The 18,947-nt window shown below is 46.6% G+C and overlaps 1 protein-coding gene across 15 annotated transcripts in view; it reads right to left on the reverse strand.

Annotated features, from left to right (window-relative positions):
* PLEKHA7 (pleckstrin homology domain containing A7) overlaps positions 1-18,947 on the reverse strand; it is a 229,650-nt gene that overhangs the window by 59,209 nt on the left and 151,494 nt on the right. For all 15 annotated transcript variants that reach the window (XM_025266706.3, XM_025266703.3, XM_025266704.3 and 12 more), the window contains 5 exons: positions 17,830-17,941; positions 16,733-16,837; positions 13,516-13,588; positions 12,003-12,103; positions 6,061-6,224 (listed from right to left, as the gene is read on the reverse strand). In XM_025266706.3, the coding sequence (XP_025122491.2) occupies positions 6,061-6,224; positions 12,003-12,103; positions 13,516-13,588; positions 16,733-16,837; positions 17,830-17,941 (555 nt within the window). The remainder of the gene's footprint in view (positions 1-6,060; positions 6,225-12,002; positions 12,104-13,515; positions 13,589-16,732; positions 16,838-17,829; positions 17,942-18,947) is intronic.

Below are 18,947 nucleotides of genomic sequence, written 5' to 3' on the forward strand. Positions count from 1 at the left end.
CAAGAATACTGGAATGGATAGCCGTTCCCTTCTCCAGGGGATCTTCCCAACCCAAAGATTGAACCCGGTCTCGCACATTGCAGGTGGATTCTTTACTGTCTGAGCCACCAGGGAAGCTCAACCAGTGAAATAAGCAGGACTCAAATTCCATCTGATCCAACTCCTTAGCCCTGTACTGGGGTTGAAAGCATGTCTATAAGTTACTTCTGTCAAGGGTCTAAGGAGCTTGTCCAACCTCAGGCGTTGTTCTGTCACACTTTAACCAAAGTGGTCAGGGTCTGAAAGGCCAAAGATTCCATTCTCTGAAGAGAGTGGAGAGAGCCAGAAACGTGTGGCCCACTTCTGAGCAGACTGAATCCCCACAACCAGTCCCACAGCAGTGCTCAGCCTGCTCTCAGACACCCGAAATCCCTATTTGAACATCCCTCAGGGAGAAGTTTCATTCATCGACCTAACCACTCACCTGTCCAGCCAGCCAAACATCCATGCACCGTCCTTTAACTGACTATGTGCCAGGCACCATTCTCACTTCTAAGGAACTTACAGTCTAGCAGGGGTGACAAAGAGAAAGCAGGCCAACATAACTTTAGCATGAAAGTTCTCTGCATGAGGAACAACACAGTGCTATGAGCAGAAGCATCTAACATACTGAGAGTCAAAGAAGAAAGAAATACAAGTAAGCTAGGCCCTGAAGGATGTGCTGAGTGGTCCTAGTAAGGGTGAGGGCCAGGGGAGCAGATGGGCAAGGCCTAGAGGACCTACAGGGAACAGACCCAGCCAGGGATCAAAAGCCGTACTAAGGAGATTGGATTTTACTCTAACGGTGACTGGACTATAAGACCCCTCAATTCCATGACAGGACTATAGTTACACTGAGACCACATAGTTATGTAGAGACCAGAGAGGTTGGGAAGCTGAAAACAAAGAGGTCAGTTGCCTTCCGATAGGCCCTCCTATCTGAGCTGCTTGTCAGTTCTGTGAACTGTAACAACAAGCTGCCCTCCTTGCTTAGTACTTTAGCTTCTTGGAGAGGACAAGACATCCTTAGATAAGAGGGGGGAAAAAAGGCAGTTCAATGGAGGAGCTTGGAAGACAGATTTTAAGGAGGCTGTAGGGAATAAAAAAACAGAATCCAAAATCTGGCAAGTGGAAGAACATGGAAATAAGGGAGAAGAAATTATGGACAGAAGGAGGGAGAGGGTGGGCTCTGGCCATAGTGCTCAGCATCCCTGATGGAAAGGGGTGGGGGCTCGAGAATGCTTGTCCATCAAGAGACCCTGAAGCCTGTAGGGAACAAGAGGACAATGAAAGGGAGTACAGCAAGGGTGCTCGGCTCCCTCTGGGGTTAGAGGAACAATGTAGGAAGAGGCTGGAGGAGGAGACAGTGAGGGGCTGAGGGACAGTCCTGCAGGAAGCCTGCGTTGCTGAACCACAGCTCCCACTGCTAAGGGATGGGCACATCCTGGAGAGGAGGAGAGTATGATGTGCCCACAGGAGATTCATCGTCGTGTAATTCAGAGGATTAACAATGAAACTGGACGGGTGCAAAGAAAAAATGACGCTGTTAAAACCTATGGGAGCTAGCATATTGAATATGGAGTACCAACTATGTCTTAGGCAACAAGTAAGCACTTTACACATTCATTTCATTTTTACAAAAATCTGATGAACTAGAAAAATTTGTTTAAAAAGCATGCCTAAATTGCACAAGTGACACAGCTAGAAAGTAGCAGCAGAGCTGTGTTTAAACTCTGGCCTGTCCGACTTCAGAGACTAAACCCCAGGAGGAGATAGTACTTAAGGCAAAAGAAATCGATATAGTAGAAGTGGCTTGGATACTGGTTGCTTGCACATCATTTATCACATCCCATCAAGTCATTTCCCCTTCCTCTGTCCACAGCCCTAACGTCGCTTAGGAATGCAGCCCCACCTCACTCTCAGTCCCTACAGTCAGGTTCTCGAAGTGAAGCATGTATCTCAGGCCTGTGTCAGTCAGCACGTGCACTCCCGGGCCATGGTAGGTGACTTGGGGAATCCCTGTGACCTAAGCCGGTCTGATCAGAAGAGATCTCAGAGCTTTTGGGTAAGACTCCGGTTCTTTCCTACTGGACTTAACTCAGATGACCTAAGTCTGGGGCTACTGCAGCCATCTAGCCACCAGACCCCATATCTGCCAGGGACCTCTACACAGAGTTCAGGAATGAATCCAGCCCAGTGGGGAGAGAGATGATGTGCAATGATACTGTCTGATCCTTGACCACGGCTGTTTTCTAAAGCTGTAGTTATCCTGAACTTTTCAGTGCCGTGGATCAATAAACTCCTCCCCTTTTAAGATAAATTTGCATTTTGTTACCTGTAATAAGAAGCCCTACCATACCACATTCATAAAGAAAGAATCTGCCTATGTGAATAAGAATAGAACCATTTGGGTGAGAATCAAGGAGGGAAAGAAGGAAAAGCTACTGTTGGGACCGCCCACGGAACAGAGCTGGAGGTTTCCAGAGCAGATCACCAACGTGGAGGAGAGGCAAGATGTAGTCTTACATGATGAATACGTCTCACTAACTAAATGTCTGAACATCTTATTCAGAAAAATAGAACATTTAATAAGTCTGAATTCCCTTGGCTGACAGTTTCATCTCTCAGAAAATTAAGAGGAAATACTACTCTGGTTTTACTGAGTCAGAAGGTAGAACAAGTTTTGTTTATGTTTCTTTAAACAGGGAAGAAACCTTGGGCAAAGATGACCATGGGATTTCAAGAGTTTATTATGAGCATAGCAAGAACACATTTTAAAAGTTCAGAAAAAAGCCAGAGATAATAAAATGGCCTGAGATCTGGAAGGCAGCCCAGTGGAGAAGGGAAGGAGCCTCTCTGAAAGCAAAATCTGAAAGTTAATTACAAAATCCTCTTGTAGGAAAAAGTAAAAAAAAAAAAAAAAAAACCCTAACCTTAGCTAGCAAATTCATCCTAAACAGTTCAGGCAGACATCACTTATCAATTACAGCACATTTTCCTGTTAAGCCTGATCTCATTCTCAAGTTGTCTTTGACCCGGTGCCCAAGTCAGGCACAAGACAACTGGGCAAAGCTGGGCCACAAGAATGAACCTATCTGACATTGCTGGTGGAAACAAACCAGTGTAACAACACAGGGAGCACTCAGAGCTCCTATTATGAGAAATGCATCAAGCACAAACCCAGTGGAATGGGCCCACGCAAATGACCGCAAATGGTAAAGTATAGAAAGAACGGAGATTTGTTTACTTAAAGCAAAGCAAAATAAAACAAAACTTTCTATTTTCTAAGAATTAAAATAAAGGAGGGGAGAACTTAAAAAAAATAATAATAATAAGAGGTATCTCTGCTTGGGAAGATGACCACACTACAAATAAAGTTGAATTCTTCAACTTCTGAATTTATTTCCATATCTTCATCAAGGTGAGTGACCTCACCATGAATAAGAGAACAACCTTGGTTCAGAGAGACCGAAAGACCAAGATGGCAAGGAAGATGGGAAAAGTCCAGCTGTCAGAACCCCAGGGCCCGAAGGGAACTCGAAGATGGGCTCTAGAAACCTCTCAGACCATCTCTGAGGAATCCAAGAGAACACAGAAAATGCCAGAATGTTACAGACTGACAAACAGTATCCTGACTTTGAAAAGAGGGGGAAAGCAGATTCTCTTAAATAACACAACTGAGAGCCTACAGCCAACCTCTGCAAGAGGCCAAGCAGCATTCCCAACTGGGCCAATTTCAACCCGTGGAGGAAAGGAAGCATCAAAGAAAAGCAAGGAACTCACTAGGAAATGCAGAGAATAGGTACCAGCAATTCACTGCAGAGGAATACAAGTGACCAATAAATATAAAAGATCCCCATCATCATGAAAACACACATTAAAATAAACAGATACCACTTATCTACACAGCAGCTCAGCAAAAGCGAAAGACTGATAATATCAACGGTTGGCAAAGATGTGGAGAAATGAGCACTCTCACTAGTGGAACATATTAATACAACTTACTTTAAAGGACAGTTTGGCAGTATTGGTTACAATTTAAGAGGCACTGTATATTGACCCAACAATCTGAAAGCCTCACACGTGCAGAGGCTTGTACAAAGCTTTTCATTACACAACTGTGCTGTAAAAGAGAATACAAAATGAACTATCCAACATGGGGCACATACATAACTACACTATGGTACATTAACATTATGAAATACCATACAACAGTCAAAAATAAAGTCAGCCCATATACACACACACAGCCCATATACATACAGCCCAGATACAGAACGACTTTCAAGATCAATATCATTCATGCTATTAAAAAAGCACAAAAAAACCCCTCTATATTTCTATAAGAGCATATATGCACATAAATGAACAGAAAATAGTTCAAAGAGATCCCTGGTAACCTAGTAACAGAGGTAACACTGGGAAGGTGACTAAGGATATTTTTCTTATTGCGTGTGTGTCGCATGGAGGAAGACTTCCCTGGTGGTCCAGTGGCTGAAACTCCACATTCCCAATGCAGGCGACCCAGGTTTGATGCAACTAGGGATTCACATGCAGCAACTAAAGATTCCATCTGCCACAACTAAGACTCAGCACAACCAAAAAAAATAGTTTTTGATGAACAACAAAGACAAGGAAACAGTGAGGTTCCATGACCAGATTGTGCACTAGGAGTAAGTCATGTCAAACCTGCCCATTTCCTTCTCCTGGGGTGAAGGTGGAAGTGCCAATGTCACTGAACAGACTGCCTGCAGGCTAATGGCACAGACTTTCGATTCATATCATGCACACAACAGAAAAATTCAGGTTGGATGACTCTGCTAGGAAGAGAGGCAAACCTGACTGAATGCCTATAGGCAAGAGCCGCTGATGCAGGGCCCACGGGGTAACTGCCAGGACAGTCTCTGTTCCTGTCCTGTCCAACATATTCATTCATCTTTCAGTCTCTCACTTACTCACTCGATAGATATTTGAGAGCTTACTATGTGTCAGGTGTGCAGAAGATTCAAAGATGATAGCCCCTTGAAGCCTAGGATACTGAAAAGTAGACGGAAAAAACCCGGCACAACAAACGCTCAACTTAGGTACTACAGAAACTCCAAGGGCAGAAGCTGACCCCTACCTTGCCTCTTGAGGGAGGCTACTAATTATATCAAAGACCTGTTAGTCTCAGGAAAGAGAATATGAAGCTAGGAAGTACCACTAATACCCCAAATCGCAAAAAATTGAGTTGGAAAAGGTGAACAAAATAAAACCACTCATTTGTAATTACTGAGAATCCGGTCTTCAGGTTGCTGGAGGACACTACTCTTACAAGGCCTAAGAGACCTTTGTCAAAGAGGCCTCCAAACAGAGCAAGATGTCCAGCGAAGAAGGGGGTTCATGTCAGGTGAGGACTGACTAAAGGCACCCCGATTTTCCAGGGCTACCTGACCTTCTCCAAGCAACTGACTTCACTCATGTTCCTTGTCCGCACGCTCTCAGGGAATCACCCACAGTCAACAGACTCAGGAACCTCCAGATCCCCGATGGTACCCTGCTTGGCCCGTTTGAGGGAAGAGGCAGCTGAAAGACAGTGTCCAAGTCAGCTCCCAACAGCACGGTGGTGGGCCGTTGGCGGCGCATTTCCAGTTTCAAGATCTTTCCTGCTCGTCCGCTCCCTCCTCCCCAGACGTTGCTCCAAGGTTGTCCTTTCAGCCACACACAAGAGGAGAAAGACTGACAAACAGTATCCTGACTTTGAAAAGAGGGGGAAACACGACCAGGTTCCAAGGCCGGGCATCCCAGCCTTTTCAGTCACTTCACCCTTCCAGTCCTTCCCATTTCTCTGCTTAATGAGGCCAGTGGCCTCGATAATTCCCAGGGGACCTCTCAGCTCTGCCGACAGTATGTGTTGGCTCTGTAAGCATTCTCCTCCAGGAAGAAGTCACCATTTAAAATTCCAAGAGAGGGCAATGCTTAACAGGAGCGAGTGGACGGTGGAATCTGGGTCCCCCTCCCACACAGGCAGCACTCTGGCAGGGACCCTCCACGGGGACTGACCTCTTCAGTGACGATCGAGACAGCACCTGCGCAGCCTGGTTCATGGCCCGGACCCAAGCATTCATGTCCTCCTGGGTGTCGGCGCTGAAGTAGTAGGTTCTCATGCCTGACTGCTCGGCCTGAGAGTTATTATAGATGAGAGCCCGCATCCCAGTGTGCACAGCCTGGAGACAGAAGATGGAGACCCAGGTCAGAGAGGTTAGTGTGCGTTTCATTTCCAGGAGCAAAAACCAAGAGATGCCCCAGGCCAGTTCTCCCCTCTTCCAGACTGAAAGCCCACGCACCACCCAGCTGATTTCCACAGGTGGAAAAAAAAGGCTGGGTTCCTGTTCCTTGACACAGGCCCAGCAACAGCTGTGTCTGCTCCCCACAGTGAAAGCCCTGCAGCTGTACCTGTTTCCTGCTTATCTTACTCCCACTTATGGAAGGGCACGCAGTCAATTCAAGGTTTATGTGAGAAAGATTTTTAAAATTAAAAAAAAAAAAAAAAAAACAACCACCTCATTCCAAAGAAGCAGACTCTTGGGAATCCCTGTCTCAGTTCTTCTGAAGCACCTGATGACTGGAATTGATTCAAAACAGCTGCTCAATAGCAGATAGCTTGGTGCAGATATTCACTGCGCTTCCCTGCTTGGCATGAAATGTGATGTGTGCCCATCAAGGAAGCTGCTCTTCTGGCTCTCCAAAGAGGTACTACGAAGTCTGACCAAGCAGTCTAACACCTGACTGAGGACCCTGGCATATCTACTATGTGTCAGGAAGCCTCAAGGTGCTCTCATATGTTGTATAGGTACCAGGAACGACCCCTGAAAAGCAACTGGGATGGACCGTGAAGAGGTAACACTAGTTTTTGCCTCTGGGCTCTGATAAGCAGGGTCTTTTAAATTTGCAAGGAAAAAGCTCACCAAATCCACAGAGCGAGATGATGTGGAAAGAGAAAGATTTACGGAGTGCCTTCTATGTATCTTCTGGGTACCTCCGTGCCTTTATCTCATTTTAATCCCAATAGCCTTGAAATGTAGGAACATTCAGAATCCCTTTTATAGATACGGCAAGTAAAGCTCTGAGAAGTGACTTTCCTGGATTTCTACGCCTAGTCACAGATTCTCACAGAACTTATTACACTCTTGTTTATCATCTCTCTCTTCCTTGCAGAATATAAACTTGATGAGAGCAGGGATTCTGTCTATTTTGCTCACTACTGTATCCCCAGGAACAGTGCCTGGCACACAGTAGGTGCCCAATAAATATTTTTTTGATTGACTGAAAAGCTGGAGCCAGGGTTCTAGACACTCACCTAGGAATGTCTAGCCAGACATTCCAGACATGTCTCCCAGGTCTATCCAGAAATGAGTCTGATACAGCTCACTGATCTAATAACCCGGATCTACAATGACAGGCAGATACCATGCAAGGACCACTCAGAGAAAGCAAAATGAGAGAAGTGCAAACATGTCTAGAAAATGACATGTTTCTGAGATCACCAGTGGTCATGGATGAAACCTCAGACATGAACTATAAGCATTCACTTCTCCTCTCACACTAACAACCATGTCCAAAAATGATATTAAACACAAGTCTGCTTGTGACACTCACAGATCTGAATCCATCCAGCCCAGTGCCAAGGGAGTCCAGGCAAACCTGGCTTGCAACTAAGGGTTCCTACAGTGGCCAGAGCAAATCTGATTTCCTTTCTTGCATGATAAGGACTCACTCACTGTTCTAGGAAGGATCCCTCCTTTTCAGCAAGGTGGAGATGTGGCAATAAGAAGAGAACTAGAAGGGGCTTATGCGTGTCTTACTGTGAACTGGCAGAAATTCTTGGAAAAGCTCCCTTGGACAATGACCCATAAGATCTTTGACACCCGCTTCCCAGACTTTCTGCTCAGCCACAGGGGGTTCTGGGGCAGGCATCCACTTGAGTAAGTTAGTGGGATTCATTGAACCATCACTGACTTATAGAGGACTAAACATGAAACACAAGCTGAACCAACCTTAACTTGGGAAGTATAAGGAGTGTCACTGACCACAACTCCTACACAAATGACAGCTCCATGTGATCTGTTTAAAGAACACGACCAGCCCCGTCTACCCTGGCAAAACTAGCTGATGCCTGGTTTCCCTGGAGAAAGCTCTGGATGGGTAATCAACCATTTATGGGGCAGTGATGCCAGAGCTGTGGATGTTCAAATAGAAGTACCAAACCCATCCAGAGGACTTAGGGAAGGCTTCCTGGAGAAGGTGGGCCCTGAACAGACTCCTAAAAGACAAGTAAGAGTTCAGAAAGGGCATTCAAGGTTGTGACTGAAGCTCAAGCAAAGGCCTATGGGCAAGAAATGGAGGAAAGGCATATGAAGAAGGTGTGCTAAAACGTGGCTGGAGAGATAAGCCAGACCTTCTAAACCAAAATTGGGCTCTATCCTGAAGGCAATGGGCAGCCACAGAAGGGTATATGGTGGGAGCATTCTTGAACAGACGAGTAACTGAGGAACAGTGTGGAGGACGGGCTGAAGGCTACAGAGGAGCTCGAGGGCTGAAGCAATGATGGCCAACACTCACTGAGTGCTCACTACGTGCCAGGCTTCATTCCAGTGCCCAGTAAGTTAGTTACCACCGGGTGGGGGTGATGGCAGGCATCATTCCAGTGCCTAGTAAGTTAGTTACCACGGGGTGGGGGTGATGGCAGGCATCATTCCAGTGCCTAGTAAGTTAGTTACCATGGGGTGGGGGGTGATGCCAGGCATCATTCCAGTGCCTAGTAAGTTAGTTACCATGGGGTGGGGGTGATGGCAGGCATCATTTCAGTGCCTAGTAAGTTAGTTACCATGGGGTGGGGGTGATGGCAGGCATCATTCCAGTGCCTAGTAAGTTAGTTACCATGGGGTGGGGGGTGATGCCAGGCTTCATTCCAGTGCCCAGTAAGTTAGTTACCACGGGGTGGGGGGTGATGGCAGGCCAGACAGAATAGCGACAGTGGTAGGGGAGAGACGGATCTCAGAGATAGAGAAAGCACAACATTGAAAGGGGAAAGGAGGGCAGCTCCTCCCTATTCTTTTCTTATCCTGGTAATCCCCAGGCTCATGCAGACAAAGGCAAGGACTGTGTCCTCTCACTGCTGTATCCCTAGCACCTATATCCTGCCAAGTAGAACAACAGAGAACAATAGACGTTTGCTGAGTATACATAAGTAAAACACCATGACTTTTGGCTGGCCTTCAGCCAGAATCTAAAGCAGAGAATCTTAATCTTTTTTCTGGCATCTTTTTGACGACTTGGTGAATTCTATGAACTCTTCCTAGAAGGTGTTTTAGTGCACAAATAAGATAAGGGAAATACACTATATTAAAATATAGTTACCAAAATATTTTTAAATGTTGCAATATAGTGATACAGGTGCTTCCTTAATAATGTATCACATAACAAGTCTAGTAGCACATGTAATAATTGTAATTTCGAAGCGGTGAAGAGCATAAACAGTATTTCGAGATATCTGCAACAACTATAATGTGATATGAAAACATCTCCGGGTTCTATTGGTGATCAAAGGCATGGGTGCTGTCAATACCGACTGTTGTCTGCTTTCTCAATCAAAGGAGATGTTATGCATTAAAATAGGAAAGACATGATTTACCCGTGAAGAGGTTTAAAAAAGAAAGATGTGATTTACCTACTGACACTTATGGGTCTGTAGGCCTCAGACCTTAGTCTTGAGGGAAGGAGAACAGCTCAAAGGGAAGCAGTAAAGACGCTTTCCCCCACTGGCTGCATGGGGATGGTTTTTGCCCCAGACCCTGGATCTGAGGGGCCAAGCTTGCTGAGAGGTGACCAGCAGGCCAAGGGAGGCTGTGCCTCCAGTAGGCGCTCTGTGGGGAGATGCCCCAGATGAGCCAGCAGGGCATGAGGCCTGCTGGTGCCTGGGAGGGGGAGGTGGGGGAGCAATGGCACCTAAAGGCCACAGAGAGCCCCTGCTGCTCGTCCCGCAGACCCAGCGGTGCGGAGAGCCCTGCTGCTCGTCCCGCAGACCCAGCAGTGCGGAGAGCCCTGCTGCTCGCCCCGCAGACCCAGCGGAGCAGAGAGCCCTGCTGCTCGCCCCGCAGACTCAGCGGAGCAGAGAGCCCTGCTGCTCGTCCCGCAGACCCAGCGGAGCCGCAGGGCACATCCAGCACAATGCCTGGGGCTGCCAGGCTGGGAGTGAGTTAGAGAAGATAGACGAGAGAGGAACACATAACCCTCTGGGCTCTGCCTATCTGCCACTGCAGATGCTCTGAACAATCTCAGGCAGGGTGTCCTAGCAACAGTCAGGGAACTGCAGTTCTGGAAACTGAGAAATGACACCAGAGGCAAGCATAGGCCCAGGACATAAAACACTGCACACTTCTCGGTAGCCCATGAACGTGGACTCTGAGCTGCCCCAGGCCCACCCTCAGGTCCCTGAAAGAATGACACTGCAGCCCAAAGGGAAGGGACCTCTTCCACACTCCGGAAACCAGTCCTCTCTGGAGAACCAGCTGAACATCACCAGTGCTGCCCGTAGTAGCTTTTCTTTCCTCTCAGACCCTGAAGACCCCAATCAGCCCCCAAAATGGGCATGCCTTCTGTCTCCCAGACAAAATATTTAGGGAACACATTTGGTGAAGTCTTATTTCTTTTAAAAAGGAGAGAATGTGACAGCACATAAAAGATGTTTTCCTCGAATCTATTTTTCACACCTCCCAATGAAGTGTTAAGATGAAATATATATAGTTATTATAATCTGTTACTTTGAAGATATTCCAAACGCTGCCCCCCCACCACCACCACCAAATCATATATAACAGCGTCATCCCAATTGTTTGCCCAGTAGCAACACTCAATCCTAGAAAGGAAGGTTTTCTAAGGAAGGCGTTCGGCTGCAAAAGACTAGTCTGAAACCCAGGGAACAAAACGTTTTCAGAGCCAACAATGAGCAGGAGAGGCTCTGAACTATTTGATAGATCACTAGTACTAAAATAATAATAACCATTCATTGAAACCATCTTCTGCCTCCTGCAATGGGTGTGCAGATGACCAGAGTAAGATGTGGGAGAAAAGCAGAGAGGAAGAGAGAAAAATCATCTTTCCTCCCTGCACTGCACATGAAAGGGCACAGAGCTCAGGGTGGAGGTCTGCCTCCATCGTCTTCCAGCTCTGGGACTGTGGTAAGCTTCTTCAGCTCCCTGATCCTCATTCTCCTAATCTATAAAACGAAGCTAATCATACTAACCCCCCAGGCTCCCCACAAGCATCAAATGAGGTAATGTGGATAATAGTAGTTCTCAGTCACAAAAGGTTTTAGAGGAATAAGGCGATACCACAGCATGCAATGAAGCAAAGGAGGATCCAGGATCTTCAACCCACAGCAACTCTGGAGACACTGGGGATAGCGACAGTGGTTAAGAAAGCAGGATACCCTGCTTTGTTTTGTTTTTCTGAGACCCTGTTGCAGAAATACAGTCGTGACAGGAAAAGAGAGGTCTAAATACTTAAGCAAGGATGAGGGACTCAAAAGCTCTGACACAAATGAAAGCACCTGTGATGGGATATTATTCTTGCTTAAAGAATTGATAACTTTGTTAATATGAGTCTGAAACACTCAACTTCTTTACTTCTTCCTCCTCCCAGTCCCAACAAAAACAACTGCTTCTGTGAAGCCATTTCTGGGAACACAATGCATCTTAGGGGCTTTCCAGGTGGCGCAATGGTAAAGAAGCCACCTACCAAAGCAGGAGATGCAAGTTCAATCCCTAGGTCAGGAAGATCCCCTGGAGAGAAATGGCAACCCACTCTAGTATTCTTACCTGGAAAATCCCATGGACAGAGGAGCCTGGCAGGCTGCAGCCCATGGGCTAACAAACGATTCAGTGACTAAACAACAACAACATTTCCTAGGATGGCACTGCTGCACTAAAGGAGAGGGACAGTACCTTAAAGGAATACTTGCGACTTATGCGATCCTCAGGGGCCACCGGTGAGATCACGTAGCTGGGCAGAGGGATGCTCCCAAGGACCACTTCTTCTCGGCTGTCTTTGAAGGGAAGAGCACATCAGGATAACCTCTTGTGGCACCCTCCTTAGGATGGTCCATCCCACAGCCCTAGTTCAGTGCTTCTTATCTCTCCCAGGATGACTGCGATCATGGGTGATCCATTCAGGTGCTCTGGGGACCACTGTGCTAGTGCTGGGACTACACGGGTGAGTCAGGCAGTGCCCTCTCCCTGAGGATGGGGGCACACAGGTAAACACGCTCAGTCCCACCTGCTAACTCCTGAAATACAGCGCATACCACGCACTGTGGGAAAAGAGCCCGGAGCGGCACACAGCCTGGGGAAGGGAAGAAGGCTTCGGAAGGTGCTATTTAAAGTTCTGTGAAGGGTGGGGAAGGGATTCTGGGTGGTACACTCCTCATGGGCAAAGTTAGAGCAGGTGGGAAATATCATATTTTCTACATCTATTCTCTTCCTCCCCCAAACCATCTCTGTTACCACAGGTAACTTCCTAATGACAAGCTGGTCCCTCTGCTCTCCCACACAAGGTACTTGCTGACTGTTCACTGGATACAGAAGGAAACCTGACTTCCTCTGTCTGGAGTCACAGCCCTTTTGCATTTTGGCCCTTAGCCATCTCCTGAGCCTTATCCCCTAGTGTGTGCTGCATGCAAGACTCGCTCTAGCCTTGAAGGCCTATCATTCCACCTTCCTCTGCTTCTAGAACTTAAGTCAAACTGCTTCTTCTGCATGAATGCCCATCTTCCCCCAAACATGGGCAAAGCTCTACCCATCCTAAAAAGCTCAACTCATACCCTATCTCTTCTAAGGAGCCTGCCCAAGTTATCTACGATGGAGTTAACTTCTCGCTTCCCTTGCACTGCCTGAGCACTTTGGATGCCTTCCAAAGCACCTGTCACAGCCTAGTCTTGTCTTATAATTAGGCTATCTCTTCCTCCATATTTTGAGCCTTACTTTCTTTTCACCTTTGCACAGCCCCTAACTCTATGTACTGGGGCTTCACAAATATTCATATGACAAATTTTATTCAATTTTATTTATTCCATCCAATAACAGGGGATAAATCCAGATAATAGGTTACAATATACAACGCTTCACCTATACTTCTCTTCCCTCCAGATTGCATCAAAGGTGTGCCTATGCCCCACGTGGGGCAGAAGCTGGAAAAACTCCAGATCTTGAGACCCTAAGTAGAAGGCAAACCAGATTCTATTATTTTTAACTCGACAAATGGCACATCCAATGCTGGGACTGATAAAAATGAAGTCACCAGCCATCCACATATGTAAAAGTGAACACTTTGGCAGGTTAACAGGTTATTAATTAGCTCGGACCACTGGTCCAAACACTGGATTTGAGAAGACCAACTTTTATATCACCTCGCCACCCTCTCGGGCACAAAGAGCCCTTGGTGGCCTGAACCTCAGCTCACCTTTATAGTAAAACAAGCAATAATCAGCAAGCACAAACCACCTCCTTTTCCACAGCCTCATCCCAGAACTGTCCTGCAAAACAAAGAAAACTAATCAGAGCAATATCTGAGCATACTGCTCCCCCTCCTTAGTTATGTACAACCTGATTCTGGAACCAAGATTTGCCCATATTCACGCTTTCTTTCCATCAATTAATAAATTTTTATTGCATAGCCTTTCTTTGAATAGGACATTAAAATTTAAATCCAATGATGGTTTATCCCCAGGAAGTTCTGTTTCCTGCAAACAGTCTAATATATCATAAGCATCCTACTTTTAGAAAGGAAGACAAGAATTTAAAAACAGTTCTTCCAGTAAGAAATCAGCTTTTAACAAAAAGTTATTTATTCCTTCATTCATTCATTCAATATGCTATAAAATATCTTCATTTGTACTGATTAGAAAATTGATTTAGCATAGCACAGGGAACTCTACTCAATACTCTGTAATGGCCTATATGGGAAAAATATTTAAAACAAAAGAGTGGATATATATATATGTATAACTGATTCACTTTGCTGTACACCTGAAACTAACACATTATAAATCAACTGTACTCCAATAAAAATCAAAAAAAGAAAGAAAATTGATTTACATAGTATGCAACAAAGAATTTGAGTCAGCTTATTAATCAGTGAGGCAAAATTCTCATTTGACTAAGTTATCTACCATAAGGGACTGGTTATGCTGTGTTTTCCTTCCGTTCAACAGAAAAAGACCTGGATTTTCTTGAACTAAACTATCTCGTAACAAGACTCTGCCTCTACTCATCTAAAATGTAAATCATTCCATTTATTAAAAAAAAATTTAGGTGACTATGAAAATTTTTTAAATATGGCTAGGGTCAGACTTTATTTTTTGGGGCTCCAAAATCACTGCAGATGGTGACTGCAGCCATGAAATTAAAAGATGATTGCTCCTTGGAAGGAAAGTTATGACCAACCTAGATAGCATATTCAAAAGCAGAGACATTATTTTGCCAACAAAGGTCCATCTAGTCAAGGCTATGGTTTTTCCTGTGGTCATGTATGGATGTGAGAGTTGGACTGTGAAGAAAGCTGAGCGCTGAAGAATTGATGCTTTTGAACTGTGGTGTTGGAGAAGACTCTTGAGAGTCCCTTGGACTGCAAGGAGATCCAACCAGTCCATTCTAAAGGAGATCAGCCCTGGGTGTTCTTTGGAAGGACTGATGCTAAAAGTGGAAACTCCAGTACTTTGGCCACCTCATGTGAAGAGTTGACTCATTGGAAAAGACTCTGATGCTGGGAGGGATTGGGGGCAGGAGGAGAAGGGGACGACAGAGGATGAGATGGCTGGATGGCATCACCGACTCGATGGACGTGAGTTTGGGTGAACTCCGGGAGTTGGTGATAGACAGGGCGGCCTGGCGTGCTGCAATTCATGGGGTCGCAAAGAAGAGGACACGACTGAGTGACTGAAGTGAGTGAGTGAGTGAGGGTAGGAAAATAGTAGTTTTAGGGTCACTTTTCTCCAAAACCTAGGAAAATTCCAGAGCCACTTTTAGCTATTCAAATTGTCTTCCTTCTGCAAAACTTTTTGACAGGCTTAAATTTAAAAAAATTTTTATCCATCCTCCATTTACTTAAGTGTTAAAAACTTGCTAAGCTCCTGTATTTCTTGGTTTTATCTTCTGCATTAACTAGGTGACCTCTAAAGTCTTGGCATACGATATTTGCTTTGTTTGAAAAGCTCTTCTCCATCTTTATATATCTGCTTCAAATGTCACTTCCTCCAGGAAGCCTCTCAGGACTGCCACAAGGACAGTGACACTTTCTCTACTGGGTGTCCAGAGCATCTACACAGACCTTACAGCTACAGCGCAGCCCCGGGCCCAGGGGCCTGGGCAAGGGCGTGTCTGCTGGGGAGAAGGATTATCTATATCCCTTCCATCTCACCCCACATTTCAAGGAGCCTTTTGTTTAACGGGGACAGGGATGCAAATGGAAAAAGTCAGAGGGTGACCCAGGTAAGAAAAGAGAATGAGAACAGAGCTGTGAGGGAAGAAGGTCTCATTAAAAGAGAATGGTGCCCAGGGGAGTATTGGTCAGAAGAGGCTGGGGAGCTGTGGGAGCTGCCACGGGGAACAGAACTAGGGGAGGGAGATTTCAAGGGGACATTTAGGAATTTCTTCTGTGTGTTGTACAAGTTAACGCCCACCTCTGTCTTCCCATAAAGCCTTGAGTAAAAATAAACATCACTGCTCTCAGAATTTGTGTTTATCTGGACAATATGCTATGCGGGAGTCTGTGCTGGGTGATGACATGACACATGAGAGGTGTCCCCTGCAGACTACGACAGGAGGTCCTCAAGTGCAGGAACCACACATTACTCATCCCTTTGTCGCTGCAGTGAGAACACTTAGAACATGGCAGGCATCTGGTGGGTGAGTGGGGGAATGGATGGATGGATGGATGGCAAGAAGGGAAGGAAGAAGACAGAAGGAACATGTTCTCTGACCCTAGGACCTCACAGCCTATCCAAGGCCAGAGGACCAGAGGCAGAATAACTGGTGGTAAAGACAGAGGTGAAGGATGGACCGTCGGGGGACACAGAGCTGACAGGGTTTCTGGACTGAACAGACATGGGAGCAGGAGAAGCTGGTGATGGTGCTGAGGTTCCTAAACCAAGTGCCTGGGAGAAGGATGGCACCACCACGACCCAGGAAAAGCCGGCTGGAGGGAAAGACAGGTAGGGGCTGAGGAGACAGTGAGTTGAGTTTGGCTGATTTGAAATCTGAGGTGTTAGGAAGCTAGATATGTGTGCAAGACAGGAGAAAAGGAAAACATGGGATTTTTCAGGCAAATGATAACAAAGGCTCTTTAACATGAGGAAGGCAAGTGCTGGCAGAGGATTATGGCAATAAAGCTGGATGCAGGCTGATCCACCCACACTCGGGTCCGAGTCCCAGGACAGCCAGTAGTACCAAGAACCAAAGCGGTTAAGTGGGTTTGGGGAAGGAAACTGCACCATTGAGTAGACGGTCCACTTACAAACAGGAAGAGCAAATCACTTAGCACGATCGGTAGAATCTGGCCTCGGACAGACTCAGAAACAAAAACCTTATTATGGGCCCATTCCCAGCTCCCAGGGGTCAGGGGAAGGAAGGAAATCAGCAAGAACTACCTCCCTGCCACCCTCCCTCCTCAGTCTCCTCACCTGCTTGTGCAGCCAGCCCCTCACCACCACTGGAACATTGGGGTTCCTCCGAATGGCCTGGTCCCTCTTCCCAAAGCTGTGGACTTTATTGCTGGACTTAATGATCTAGGAAAGAGCAGACTTAGTCTCTAGCAGCCGGGATGACTTGGGGAAGCCCCCAAAAGCACATGCATGATAGAAGAGCCATAGGCTCCCTGTGCCTTCATCTGCACGGCACCGTCCTCTGATCAAAAGAACAGCGAGGTGACCAAGAAGGGTGGGTGCACGGCCATAGCATCCTAATTAAAAGGGGAGTCCAAGAGCTAGCAAGCTTCCTGTCTGGGTCACAGAGAAAACAAAGGTAAAGGGATTTTTCCATCAACTTTTACCAGCAGCTGCTGGCCCCAGTATGTCCTGTGGCTTTCTGAAGCAATGCTACTTTTTGGTGACAGTATTTACAAATTTCCAGATATTTACCCCCTTTCTGGTGCTCTTCCCTTCTCCACAATGCTGCTTCTCTTCCCTGATCCTCAGTCAGTGCTTCCACAGCGTGGGCACAGACACCTCTGGGACCTCTGTCACAAATTTTACCATGCAGGCTCCAAGACACATGTGAACAGAGGTGTGGCCGTCCCAAGACACGCCAGGAAAATGAAGAATACGGCCAGGGCCCTAGATGTCAGTCCTGGTTCTGTCAGCAAGCACCTCTTTTCTTGGACACATGCGACAACCCCAACTGGCCTCAATTTCCTGATCTCTCATTTGGGGAGGATACTTATTATGTGTCTCCTTCACAAAACTACGGTGGGACTGCTGTATTTACAATGGATAACCAACAGGGACCTATTGTCTAGCACATGGAACTCTGCCCAATGTTACGTGGCACCCTGGATGGGAGTGCAGTTGTGGGGAGAATGGATACATGCATATGTGTGACTGAATCCCTTCACTGTTGACCTGAAACTATCACAACACTATAATCAGCTAAACCCCAATACAAAATAAAGAGTTAAAAAACAAAAAAACACTATGGTGAAGGTCAAATGCGTTTTTGGCTACAAAAGGACTTGGCAAACTACAGAAGAGGGGAAGGCAAGGGCGAGTGGCCAAGAGCTCACCTTGGGGCCAGGCTTGGCCTCCACGGTGGAAGTGGTCCCCGCCGTGGACGTTTCACTGACCATGCTGGACGGTCTTTGGTTTCTCTCTTGCTTCGACATATGTGGATTTGGCCTGTGGACAGACAGAAGAGAATCCAGTGAGTAAGTAGCCAGGCTGCAATGGGAAGTGGAGTCTGAGGTTTAGTTCAGGTTAGAAATGGTTAATGGACCTTAAACAACCCAGGACAGATCTTCTGGACACCACTTAACTCCAGGCTGCGGTCAGAGGGTCACAATGTCCAGCCTACACATGCGCTTCAGGGAATCAAGAGCATGGACAGGTGGGCAGGCTCCACAGCCTGACACCCCAAGGGGCCAAATCACTGCTGCCTGCTGTCCCAAGGCCCCCTCATTTATCCTCTTACTTGGGTGACTGCGTGCCCCATCAGATGGGCACACATGGTTAAACCACCACTCTTCACAGCAAGAGCAATCCACACTCGTTACACACATACACACACCTCCATTTCCCTGGCTCCCAAAAAGAGCTGCTTATAATTAGTAACAAGAAATCACTCGCACACACACCCACACCCCCAGATACACAGAGAGAATCACTTACATAAATGCCAGTGGGGCTTGCCTCCCAAAATAGACTTCTCAACAAAGAGTCCTATTCTAGGGAACACTCCATTAGCCCCAAAATAGAGCCATTGGAGATATTAACCCCTTGTGCCATGTCTGGAGAGCAGGAAGAAATGAGGGACGCCTGGGTCCCCGGTGCAGATGCCCTCAATATGTCCCCATCAGCATCCAGCGGCATCATGCTTCCCACCAAGAGGACCAGTTACGCTTCCCACTTGCCCTGGGAAGGCTGGTACCCTGGGAGCATCATGCATAATGCATAAGAGATATCGTAGAGAACCCTTCTCACCTGCCTCTACAGAGCCCCAGCATTTGAAAGACTCTTTCAAAGCAGCAGCAGCAGCAGCAAATGATTCCACACAATCCAGTCCCTATCCTTGAGCAGCTCAATGCTTGATTCCCAGGCTCTGCTAACTCCAGGATCTGTAAGCCTTCCTCAAAGTGTAAGTGCCAGCATTCTTTGGCTGGGTGCCTGCTGCTCCGATGGGTGACAG

Source organism: Bubalus bubalis, chromosome 16 (assembly GCF_019923935.1).
Source record: "Bubalus bubalis isolate 160015118507 breed Murrah chromosome 16, NDDB_SH_1, whole genome shotgun sequence".
NCBI classification, from domain to species: domain Eukaryota; kingdom Metazoa; phylum Chordata; class Mammalia; order Artiodactyla; family Bovidae; genus Bubalus; species Bubalus bubalis.